General features: G+C 44.3%; 1 protein-coding gene across 4 annotated transcripts in view; it reads right to left on the bottom strand.

The window, feature by feature from the left end:
• Positions 1-847: 847 nt before the first annotated feature.
• The window catches only part of CLK3 (CDC like kinase 3), a 497,011-nt gene continuing 484,265 nt past the window's right edge, over positions 848-13,593 (bottom strand). For all 4 annotated transcript variants that reach the window (XM_078685141.1, XM_078685140.1, XM_078685139.1 and 1 more), the window contains one exon: positions 848-1,306. In XM_078685141.1, the coding sequence (XP_078541267.1) occupies positions 1,121-1,306 (186 nt within the window). In that variant the 3' untranslated portion in view covers positions 848-1,120. The remainder of the gene's footprint in view (positions 1,307-13,593) is intronic.

Here is a 13,593-nt window from a genome sequence, read left to right on the forward strand (position 1 = left end):
CTAAGCATTATGGGATACTGTAGGGTTCACATCTATTTTCACCTCTTATAATGGTAGCCTATAGGGCTACAATGTCCTACGCTACTTTTTTCTATACTCTATTAATAAAATGTTTGTGAAAGACATTTGTATTGTTTTACAAAGAAATCATGCATTTATATGCTCAGAAAGTTCTCCTGGCACCTTTTATTAACTACAAGATGAAGACTTTGGCCACTGTAGCCTTCTCCTATAGGCTGCAAAATAGGTTTCTTTCTCAAGTGACTCTGAAGGCACTCCTGAAGAAAGGCGAACATCTACACTTAGGAAAATATATTTCAAAAACTGTTTCTGGGTCCCCGAAAATGGGACAGGCTTTTCTGTGCTTATGACTATCGTGGAAATCCCCTACGAGAAAAGTTTTTCAGCGAGATCACAAACAGGCACTGCACCGCTAAACGTCTTACATGGTAAATCCTTTACCCTATGTTAATGCTGAGAGGAGGAAACTAGTTAAGGGTGGCATCTCCTATACAGCCATGCCCAGAATGCCAAAATCTGACTCCTGTAACATTACGGTTATTAAAGGTTACTGTTAAGAACATCTCATTAACTGAGAGAAAAGCGAGACGCAGAGAGTAAAACGCAACAAAAAAAAAGAGACACAGACTGTCCAAGAGTTTTAAACTTGCAAAACACAGCAGGCATCTGAATATAAATCATAAAGAAAGAGCCCAGTGACAGGACAATTCTATTAAACTTTGTCCATAGCTCTGCCCAAGCCAAAGCATACAAACAGTGTTCAACGGCTATAAAAAGGTGGCATGAAAAACACTAGAAAGGGCATTAATCAAGCCAATTATCAAACTATAAGAAAAAACACCTTTATTTCAATTTTTACAACATAAATATCTCTAGAGACAACATGCCCTTGGAGTTGTGCGTTCTTGCCACATCTCACTCTGCTCCAGTGTTGTCGTTTATTTGACTTCAGAGAAAAAGGTGGCTAGTAATATTTATCAGTTCCTTTTATCTTTCTTCAAGGTAATGCGAAAAGTCCCAGAGTATGTACAACAGCATATAAAAAACGACACCCCTTGAAGCCAGAGTGTAAGAGGGTCGGCCCTTTTGAAGGAAGTCGTCATCTGCTTAGGTCACGGTTTGAGCTTCGGCTGCACAAGGTGCGCTCTTCTTGGGTCAGGCCACTGAAGAACTGGTGACTCAGGGCCTCCTGGAGCGTGATCCTCATGGAAGGTTCATATGCCAGCATCCTCTTCAATAGGTCAAACAACTGCATGTGCTCCACTGAATCATGAAGCATGTAAGTCTAGAAGAAGAACAAGATGTATAAGAGCACGTTAGCAATAACATTTATTAGTTACAGTGTTCCAGTTTTACTGATACAATGGCCTCGACATGCATTCTTTTTTAAGAGCACATTTTTGCTGAATTACTCTTTCAAACTGAACTAAAGAACATTCCTAAGGATTTTTTTTCTTTTTAAATAAAACCGGTTTTGGCATTTTTTCAAATTACAGTACGTTGCTTTATTCATCAATCGCCCTTTTGTCAATCTACTAACTAACCAGTTAGCACAATTAGTTGGTTGATAACTATTTGTTGATAGCTTGGTTGACCTGCATTGTTGGCACTTTAGTGATATGGTGCACGGCTACAAGATTAACAAAATCACAATGTATCTTGCATTATTAGTAACCAAGCCTTTACAACCTACACCTTCACAACATTTTGAGAAATATCAAAATAAGCACTTTTATGATCAGATTATTTACCTTTGGTACCATTCATTTTTATTGTGTTTGATGGATATGATTGCTCCCGCAGATGACTCAACTGAACGTCCGTCCAACAAGCCGGGTTTGATTCGGGATTCTTGCACAGTACTCGCCATCATAAGTGTCAGTGGACGGTATCATCAGAGGTAGAGAAAATATACTAACTACCATATAAGGCGTTAATGTGATGGTGATGCTAGTTTTATCTATTGTCAACACATCCAACCATAAGGAAGTAAAGAGACTACATAAAAATGAAACAGAACCAAGAAGCTCATGTAGAGTATATGAAAGTAAAAAAGCTAGGCCAAAATTAACAACAAAACGTATGTTCCAAACGTGTGACTAATCCTTATCCTCAAACAACAAATGCTTTGAGAAAGAAAGTACCACGTAACAGCATTACAAAAAGATTGAATCAGAACGTAGCAGAGATCAGAGACATGTTCCTCATGGAATGAGCCTAGAATCATCAGGAGGTTTCCCAGCCACCTCATAATAGCCCCACACGCAAAAAGATCCACAAAACAGTCTGCTTCCTAATAAGCCCATCACAGAACCTTTAAAAGACACACTATTATGCGTTCGAAATGATGACATTCCCGGACAGCATTACCACCGACAATAAACTCCAGGTCCCTTCTTTGTGACTGGACAATATAAATGTGGAAATAAGCATCTTGGAGATTCAGGGACACTAACCAATCCAGCTCGTAAAGCCAGAAGCATCTGAATTAGAGTCAGACCTGTCAGCTTTTCTTTGCATATGCACTCATTCAAGAAATGCAGACCCATAATTGCATGCAAGCCCCCTCCTTTCTTTGAATAAAATAATAATGGGAGTAAAGCCCCTTCCTTCTGAGATAAGCAGGAATAATTTGTGGGGTACCATTTTACAACAATGGTGCCAACATCATTATTAAGATTTTTGTGATGGGGAGCTAGGAAAGGGTAGTGGGGAAAAGTTAGCTTTCCATGTTCTACTTTCTTAAAACAACTGCAGGTTTCAAGTGATCTGCTGCCATCTCTGTAGCAACACAGCTGCTATTACCCCAATCGGGCCACTTGAACAAATCCCATGGGATGAATCAGGGGTTTTTGCAATTGGGAAGTGGCATTGGTCAAAGGTGAAGACTGTCTTTGCAAGCATCCATCTGACCCTTCGTAATTGAAAAACAGCAGACGGTGCACCATAGTTCCTAAATCTTCTCTGCTGCCAGTGGATTATTTTTTTTTTTTAGATGAAGATGCTTGCTTTCCAATGGCCGGAGTACACTTGAATCATTCAAATAAGACAGCAACCTTCTCTCTTAATAGCCACCAAGCATCGTAGGACATAGCAACCAATCGTGCCTGGACACCCGACCGAAAAAAAGCAGTAGTAGGAATCCACGCTTGTTATAAGACTGTAGAATCCATGGTGTGCCACTGCATCCATGCAGGCTGACCGGGACAATTCTTTCTGAGATTGTTTTCCAGTCAGAATTTCTGTGATAATTAAAGCCTTCATCTACTGTTTAGCCTACTGAATAAGACCAACGTTCCCGCCAAATTGTTTTACAAAGCAGCAAAGTCAGCATGCTCATATCAAGGACGGCCCCTCTGGTTCAGAGAGATTAGCCTCTAAGGGATATCTAATCCAGTAGCATTCTGGAAATCAGCCAATAAGCAAGGAGTAGTGTCCAATGAGGGCAAAACATACCTCTCCCTCAGAATCATCAGTACTGGCTAGAGGCTGCTTTGGAAACTCCAACATGTCAGAATTTGATCTGATAAGTCCCACATTCTGTGGAAAGACCAATCTTTTGTGAACTAATGGAAGAACAGAAACAAAGCCACAGAGTCGGGCAAAGAAGGAGTAACTAAAGCCTATGGAGTCACCGACTTCAGCTCTGATATGATGGAGGACTTTTTCTACCTGATGTCCACACCAGAATTGAGACAAAAGTCATTGGCCCCACAACCTCTGGCTGGAATGAAAAAGCCAACAATGTGGCCTCCAGAAGGTCACACACATGCACCCAGGGGAAAGAGTCATGAGGTCCTCTTCAGTGAAGGCTTGGTGAGCAAACACCCCAACCCAAGAAAAAAGAATTGGCTGCAAGACTTGAATTGGCTCTTAAGAAGAGGATAACGAATGCTTCCCTTCACCCACTAGTTCCTTCTTGTGTATTTTATGAGGCTTCCTTGATGGAGATGTAGTTCTTCACCTTCTATTCGATTCATGAAGGAAAACGAGACCCCCTCCATCAAGGAAGCCAACATCAACTTTGACATAAGATTGAAGAGGAAGGGCTGTGGTCTACCAAAAGAGAACAGTTGAGGTTCAGTAACTGACATCTGTCTCTGACATCTGTCTCTTACATGTCTTGCAGTGCTTGAAAATCGATGATTAGGGGAACACATTGTGTTGAATAAAACAAAAAGTTTTACTAAAAAACACAAAATAATACAAAAAGATTATTGAAAATGATTCATCATTTTCAAATCTTGCCTTAGTTGGAAGCGTTGAAAAAACAGAATTGGCATCAGGAGACACCCTATATGTTGGTCAGCAAGTTAGTTTAGGTTGAACAGCGAGATCCAGCTAATGACACCATGTTGACGCCAGTGATGCAGATTATGGCAAATCCTGAGACTAGCATGCCTGAGAAGTGTGTTCCGCGAGTGCTCTACAGGAGTTGAAATCTATTAGAATAATAATTTTAGAGATTTGCGGTATGATCTGACAGGACTACCGCAGATAGTTCTTACTTACCTAGATTACTTACCATATGAACTCCTCTTTAATGAGAGACTTTGAGGTTGTGCAACAACCACGCTCGAAATCTGAGATGTGCCTAATGCTGTTTTTCTAAGTGTATTACTGGTTTTGACTTTGACAAAGAGCACTCGCCACAAACTTCAAGTTCAGGATTGAAGTGTAGGCGAGCTAGTAAACTCGATACTAACAAACTGAGTTGTGTATCCTTTGCAGATTGAGTCTAAATTTAATTAGCATTCTTCATAGCCGAATTCCCCCACCCCATCCCAATAAAAAAGAAAGAAATTAGCAGAGAAACGAACATAACCCTAAGAAAAAATACGTCTTTCAATAACAATCTATCTGGAAGACATTAACAATTCTGCAGACAACCCAACTAACTAATATCTTCTAGGCATCGGACCGATCTAAAATGTTTAATCACCCCACCCTCACCCCAGCTCCACCTAACCCCAACAATTGCTCTCCAGAGCCACTAGGTGGCACCATGGAGCTTCAGCTGCGGTTTATCTGCCTAGAATGCAATGAAAGTGGGGCATAGAAGGGACAGACTTGTACGCTGGCGTCAGCATCTAGTTTTGACAGACTATGCAGTGCAGCTCTGACATGGACCACAAGCACTTTGCTTCGACGTTTCCCATCTGCCCTGATGTGCCAGCCAAGTGAATTGTACTTATTTGCCATCTAGTGTGCCGCCCCTGCAGAATGCAAAAGGTCATCATGCTTAAAGCGCATAAGACTTGCATCAGGGGAGAGGAGATGGCCCAACGGCTATGGCGGTACAAAAGGGGGTGGTGATGGACGGAGCATCTGAACCGATCAAACACTCACACCCAGTCAAAAGATCTGGGTTTGATCCATCACCGTTTTTTAGCCCACTCTGCCACCTCAGTTCAGACATGGCTATATGCAAATCAGTCTGACCCTGTGCCTCATGGGAACAGTCCAGCCCGAACTGCCAAGCCATGCCTTCCCTGGACCGGAAACAAGCTTCCGAGGACCGGTTTCTGGCATTCCAGCCGTCTTCAGCCCGGCTTGCTTGAATCCAGTGGCAAAGTGAGCAAGGGACTCACGTCTGAGCATACCCTGCCACACTTATGGTGGCCAAAGCGGTACAAAAGGGGGTGGTGATGGACGGAGCATCTGAAACAGGTCCTCGGAAGCTTGTTTCCGGTCCAGGGAAGGCATGGCTTGGCAGTTCGGGCTGGACTGTTCCCATGAGGCACATGGTCAGACTGATTTGCATATAGCCATGTCTGAACTGGGGTGGCGGAGTGGGCTAAAGAACGGTGATGGATCAAACCCAGATCTTTTGACTGGGTGTGAGTGTTTGATTGGTTCGGATGCTCCGTCCATCACCACCCCCCTTTTGTACCGCTAACGGCTATGGCGCTCGACCTCGGACCTGGGGAACTGGGTTCGAGTCTCGGTAACGACGCCAAAACCTCCTGTGATTCTGGGCAAATCACTTAATCTCCCTGTGCCTAAAAAATGAATGCGTGTCCTCATGTAATGTAACTGGTGCTATGTAAAGCGCTCTGATACCCGATTCGGCTCGGGTCTAGTTTGCGCTAACTCAAAAAAACTGGGAATTATGTTGGAGTTGAAAAATAAGAATCATATACTGAACACCTGCAATCCTTTGATGCGGAAAAGCCTTCATACACTGTGTGTCTAGAAATGCATCTATGCTGTTAAATTTGCATACGGACAAGGTGCGACTTCTGGGTATGGATAGTAAAGCCTAAAATGTGCAGAAGGCTCATGGAGTGCTGAAAATGTTCCAATGCCAGGGTAGGGACCCTGTCTTTCACAGACATCCGAGGGCCCAAAAAAGTTAACTCGAGGCCTCGTTATTGAAGCCGTCACCACTGCCAGCATCTGGATGAACACTTATGGTACTGTTATCATACCAAATCGTGGAACCACTAAGCTATAGTACGGAGACACCACAGTGACCCTCATGTAAGTGCCTATGATTCAGAAGAATTGCCACATGCATGCCACGTCCACAAACACCAGCAAGTTCCCTCTGTTCAGGGCCAAATAACCTGGCTCAATGCCATCTTTTTGGACTTCTCACTCAGAAGGAATACATTAGAGACATGCAAGTCCAGGATACGCCTCAGGCCTCTGTCGTCCTTTGGGACCAAAAAATATAAAGGGAGTAAAATCATGCCCACCTTTCTTCTAAATGCACCACTTCTATTGATCTTTTGCTCAGCAAGGTATAAAGCGTCCCCCTCCAAGCTCAAGACTAGGCACAACCTAGACAAAAGGCAGTTCGGAAGAAAAGATAGGAAGTGGTGACAATCTCATATTCACCCAACAACTCATGGGCATGATAACTTCCAATGCCGGTCGGCAGACCACCCAAGTCTACCTGGGTGACTTCAATCTCCACTGGAACGATCAGAAAGACAGTGGTGAATAGTCTCAAAACTTTCCTTAATGCGCTTGACCTCACCCAAATATGCGATAGACCAACACACGACAAAGGCTCGATACTCGATCTCATCATTGCCAAAGAGAACTCTACACAACTGGAGGCGATCCAACCCTGCGACTGGTCAGATCACCACATTATCACCTTCTTTATCAATGAAAAAGTTAAACCTAATCCGGCTCAGCCAATCAAATCCAAAACATGGAAAAGGGACATGAAGAATCTTAACCCCTCTACCCTGCCTCCCCACATCGGCAATCTCCTCCTTCCACCTTCAGGTGCCTCGGATGTTCAATCACTGACCGACCACTACCTTGACTCTATGAATACAATAGTCAATGAAGTCGCCCCACTGCAACTGAAGAGTCTCCACCAAAATTTCTAACCCCTGGTATGACGATAGACTCAATGACGACAGGCGTACTATGCGAATGGCAGAGCGCACCTGGAGATCAGACCCTTCAGCACTGCACCTCAAAAGGCTTAAGAACAAGAGAAATGCCTACTTCAGGAAAATAAAGCGCACAAAGTCGGACTTCTTTAGCCGCCAGTTGGACCAAGCAAAAAGCAGGCCAAGAAAGCTGTTCGAACTAATCAAGACCCAAACAAAGACACAAGCCTTACAATCAAACAGCACAACAAGCGACACCCCACACTGTGAAGCCTTCTCTGCTTTCTTTAAGCTTAAGTCTGACAACATAAGAAATGACCTCATCATGGATGTAAGTCGATTCCCCAACCACACCAGAATGTCTAACAATCAACCCAAAAACAAGGCATCCTGGCTGTACTTCGATACCTACTCGGAAGAAGCAATACACTAACTGCTCTGCACCGTGAAGCCCTCTAATCACCTCACAGACCCTCTACCTGCTAATGCTGTAAAAGACTTCATCCCCTTGCTCCTCCCTCTCTGGACCAAAATAATCAACAGCTCCCTACAACAAGGCCTCATTCCAGACTCCCTCAAGGTGGGGCAAGTCACGCCTATACTCAAGAAACCTACAGCTGATCCGTCTGACCTAAACAATTACCGACCCATCACCAATATCCCCACCCTGGCCAAACTGCTGGAGAAATGTGTCCAACTCCAACTAACAAAACACATTGATCAATTTGACCTCCTCAACCCTCATCAATCAGGCTTCCGAGCGAAACATAGCACGGAAACAGCTATGACACACATAATTGATGACGCCCTCCAAATTCTTGATTGCAATGAGTCCTGCCTCCTCATCCTTCTTGACCTCTCTTCAGCATTTGACACGGTCAAACACGAGAACTTGCTGGAGCTGCTAAGCACTAGAATGGGTCTATCGGGAACTGTTCTCAAATGGTTTTCGTCCTTCCTTCACAACCGGTCTCAGAAGTTCAAGATTGACAATGTGCTATCTACACCTGTGCCTGCAGATCTAGGTGTCCCACAAGGATCCTCCCTCTCCCCCACACTGTTCAACCTCGTCATGGAACCGCTCGCCACCTTGCTCCAAGCTTCCAATGTCCAATTCCATATGTACGCCGACGACACACAACTTTACCTAAAGCTACAATCCCCGGAAGATATCAAACATCTGAACTCCACACTTATTAACACTCAGTCATGGCTGGCCGATAATCACCTCAAACTAAATGCTCTGAAAACGGAGTTCCTACTCATCTCACCCCCGGCGAAAATTTCCACCACCCAAACCTGGCTCAATAACCTAACAGCGCTCAATGTCCAACCTACCATCGTGGATTCGGCAAAATCCCTAGGCATCACACTCGACGCCAAGCTCAACATGCAGCAGCACGTTAGCAAAGCCACAAAAGGAGCTAATATCCAAATCAACACTCTGAGGAAAATTAAACCTTTCCTCCCTGCCGAAGACTTCCAAACTGCTGTACAAGCTTTAGTCATCCCTCGAATAGACTACGGAATTGTGGCCCTCAGCGGACTCCCACTATCCACAACAGCACCCTAAAGAGCCTCACTGAACGCTGCCGCGAGACTCATTACTGGCTCAAGAAAACACTCGCATATATCCCCAGATTTAAAGTCTCTAAAATGGCTGCCTTTTGAAGCCAGAATACAGCTAAAAATTGCTGTTATGACACACGCGGCCTTGCACCACAAGGCACCCAACTACCTCGCTCAAAAGTTGTCTATATCAGGAGGTTCGAGATCCGATAGAAGTACAAAAAATCTACTCCTGAAACCTCGTAGATTCCGGAAAGAGAAAACATACAAGCGCTCCTTCTCAGGAATGGCACCCAGGATCTGGAATGCGCTCCCTCCTGAAACCAGGCTTATCTCCTCCACCACACTATTCAAGAAAGAGGTGAAAACCATCCTTCTGGCCAAGATCTCCTGATCCTTATAGGTGCTGGATCAGAGACTCTGCATTGCTCTGTATCACTGCTCACCTTGTCCTTTGGCACTATACTTCTACTTGATGGGGGACACTTTTACGCTACTCTCTTAATACCGACCAATATATGTTACACTTTGGTTTACTGATTCACTCTCCCGATGCCCCCACTCAGTGTTCTCTATACACTAAGACATTGGTATAAGCCATCCACACACCCAAGGTGTACCTGAACACCTCTGTAGTGGGATCAATGACTGGTGCCGTCTTATATTACTTGTTTACCTGTTTGTATATTGATATGTTTTATGTATGTTATTATTATCCTACCATGTCAGTGACTATTATATTGCTTCCATTATCTCTGTTCATTCCTACTGCCCCTACCCTGTCTTTGTGAAGCGCTCTGATATCTGTAAGGATCTTGTTCGAGCTATATAAAACTTTGAATAAATAAATAAATAAATAAATAAGTGCAGGGCTTAGCCCTCGCTGATAAGCTGTAACACCAAGCAAACAGTTGTGACGGTCTCCCAACTGGTGGAAAAATTCTGGAACCACACTAACTTCTCCACCGCACACACATCAGAAGCTAGAGGTGTAGAGAGAAGGGGCCAAAGGTTTTGAAGCAGTAGAGCAAGAGGATCATAGAGGTGACTGAAGTTGCTGCTGCTGTGGTTGGGAATGTTGGCATCCCTCAGATCCACATCTATCGCAAAAGAATTATTAGATCTGTTGGGCTGTTTTGATCAGCTGCAAGGTTGTGGACTACGGGTTGCTGTGCCCTGGAGAAACCCTGAGCATTCAATGCAGTTGGTAGAACTGCTTTACTGAAGAAGACAGGCCCAGCAAGTGGTTTGCTGCATGACTTTGTGCATCCATCCAAAGAGGAGTTGGCTTTGTCTCTGAAGAGCCGTACGCCGTCAAAGGGCATGTTCATTAGCGTCGCTTGGATATCTCCTGAGAAGCCTTCGGAACGCATCCAAGAAGGGCAGCACCTGGTATTGGCAGTGGTTTGTTTTCAAGCCATTGTGTCAAAAGAATCCAAATCAAACCAACATTTGTTTAGAGATGTGTAGTTGATCACTGAAAATATATGTAAACAGCTTTTCTATAAGGTTGAGAAGGCTCATGACAGTAATTTTTGCCAGCACCAACGTAGTTTTCAAGAAGGCACCTGGCATTTGCAGTGCAAAGAGGTAGGCTGACAGAGGAGACTTTCCAGACAATCAAGCCACTTAAGACTCTTGGCCTGGAGGCGCTATAGGAATTGGATTACCGTTCTGTTTAGTGAAAGAAGCATGAACGACCAGACTACACAGACTCGTGCTATGACAAAAACCTTGGCTGCGAAAATGCCACTCCATGAGTAGATGGATGTAAGACTATGATGTTAGACTTTGCCTCAGTGGTGGGCAACAGCAATTTAAAGGCCTCTGCTGCTTTTCATACAATGGAGCGAAAAGGCTTCCTCTTAAGAAGGCCAACAGAGGTAGGAGATGTTCACCTCTGGAAAAGTATCAAGGCCCCTAGCCAGTATGTACAGGCAAAGGCCAGCATTTGTATAATAAGGAGGGTCAAACAGTGTGAAGAAGCTCATCTCAAGGTGAGCCAGGGGAACCACATGAATTCTTGTAGCCTTTAGGACAAAGGTCTCAGGAACCATCACAATAAAAAGCCCTAGGTTGGTTGGACACAATTTCATTGTATACACAACAATTTGTGCTGGATGTGGAAATGCTTGATACATGGAGTCGCATCACCACGCCTATAAACTTAAGTGTCTGCAATCGGATTCATTGTCAATGTTGAATCTGGTTGTAAATCATATTAGCAAAACAATAGCCTTGTCTGGCTTAAAATCCTAGATTGCAGTATTGAAAACAATGAGATGGTTGTTCAGACGTGTAGATAGAGACAGTATTTTCATCAGGCAATCATCTTAGGATGTGGTTATACCCATAAATAAAGATGAGCTACCACGACTGAAAAATATTTATGAGCATCAAAGGAGTTCCGGCTGAAGAGTAGACCCACTTAAATAGATGGCGTTGATCTCCAATTTTAATTCTCAGGAACCGCTGAAATCAAAGGCTCGGACTGGGTACTGGACCAATTCGCCAATAATCAACCTTTTATTGACAATTTCTTAGTCCTTAATGAAGATCAAAAAGTAAACATTAAAAGGAGAAAGCAAATGTAAATTTGCCCCAGTCTTAAACAAATAGTGAAAGTATTGTTATATGCAAAAGATTCTTGCTCAACCTGTAAATGTTAAAATAGACCTTTTGCTTCTTTGGAAATCGATGAAGATTGAGCATATAGACTTGTTGGAAGACCACTCAAAAACGTAACCACAGGACACTCTTGGCTTGTTTATAGGTGCTTTCTCTAGATCACACAATGATTTTTCCCCCAGAGAACCCTCAACTTTAGAGCAAATAAAGAGACATACCCACACTCCCAATTTCTCCTCCTCCCAAGAGCCAAGAAACGCTCCTCGATCTATTTAGATACTGTGCTTTGTCTTTATTGTCTGCGGCTTCATGTCATGAAATAGCTTAAAGTTTGAAGAACTAGGTCTTTCTCCTCATTTCACTAAGAATACATCCTTGTGTCTCTTCGCTGCCTCCAATGCACTTCAAATGATAACACATTTCCACTGCCAGATGGCTGTAGTCTAGGATGACTGAGTGCCTCCATCAGACATTTGCAAAACACACAAAAAAGCTCCTAATGATACTAGTTGATTAATCAGTTATTCTAATCAGCTTCACATCTCCTTTTCCATCATCGCTAACCAGTTCAGCATTAGCGGATGTAATAACCTATCCTGTTCATAGTGCCTCTTTCACAAGACCTTAACCCTCCCATCCAAGGCTATGCAAGGTTACTGGGATTCTAAAATTGGGTGTTCAACTTAGTGTTGGTTTGCCCATCCTCTGTAACTTTTTTATCTTTCATGGATAATGATTCTAGAGTCAGATGCATGGTCTTAGTTTACATCCTAGTGAGGAGGAAATGTTATCTTTGTATTGATGGTGGTAGGTGGAAAAATCTGTTCTATTCTTTGCTATTTCTTTTTAGTGTCTACCCCCTTTCTGTGCAGCACAATGGTGCAAAATAAGTTCCAGTATAGTTAGAGTAGGAGAGTTAGCGATAATCAGGCTTCGTGGGGATCCCGCAACAAGCAAGGTCCCTGAAGAAGCCCCAGGAACGGGAGAGGACCCAAGGGAGGCCTGTAAAGCCGCAGCATAGGCTTCCATTTGGGCCCAAGTCGCCCCCACACCTGGATAGGGCGGGTAGAGGGGGGGTTGAAGGTGGAGTGCGCACGTCCAGAATGTTCTGGGAACAAGTGCCCCTGACAACAGAAGAGAGTGAGGTCGAAGACCTCGGCGAGATGCGCCTCGACTTACCTACAAGTTGCGAACGATGGCCGGGGCCCCAGAGGGCAATCAACGGCGAAACCGGACAGTAGAGGGACCTGCCGGCGATGAAGAGGCCGGGTGACGAGACGACTCCCACTTCATCCGGCGCTCCCGCCAGGACTCCGGTACGAGGCATTGGCAGGTGTCTCAGTCCGTGGAGTCGTGGTGCTCGCCCAGGCACTACATACAAATAAGATGCGGGTCCGTCGCGGACATCTGCCGCAAACAGGAAGTACACGCTTTAAAGCCCGAAGGCATCGCACACTGATCCTGACGCGAAGCGCCGAAAAGGGGGCCTGAAAATAGGCCAGAGCTACTGCTCACTCCGGATCGGCGTTGCACGCGGAAAAGAAAGAAAAACTGACGTCAGCGCGCCGGAAGGGACTTATATGACCACGCTTACGTCACGTACGTGGACGACGTCAGGGCGGGGTCGTATGGCACCGTCCGCTGGCGCGCAGAGGTGCTGCTGCATAAAAAAAAATCCGGATCCAGTCTGACGCCTGGGGATAATCTAAGTTAAGGAATCTGCGGCTAGATGTCTATCAGATTTAAAAATCAATACAATTCCTCAAATAAAAAAAATTTAAATAAAAAAAAGTTTATTACTTGCTGTATATGTTCTATGCACTTGTTGTGGGAGTTTGCCCTTATTAACGCACAAGTTACTACTTGTGTAACGATATATCTGTAAGAGACATTAGTTAGTGATAGATTCCTTACCTTAGAATATGCCCAGGCGTCAGACTGGATCCGGAAGATTTTTGCGTAGCAATACCCCTGCGCGCCGGCAGGCGTCCGCGGCTCCGCGTCCGTCGTCGTTAGCGCC

This window comes from Lissotriton helveticus, chromosome 3_2 (genome assembly GCF_964261635.1).
Source record: "Lissotriton helveticus chromosome 3_2, aLisHel1.1, whole genome shotgun sequence".
Lineage (NCBI taxonomy): Eukaryota > Metazoa > Chordata > Amphibia > Caudata > Salamandridae > Lissotriton > Lissotriton helveticus.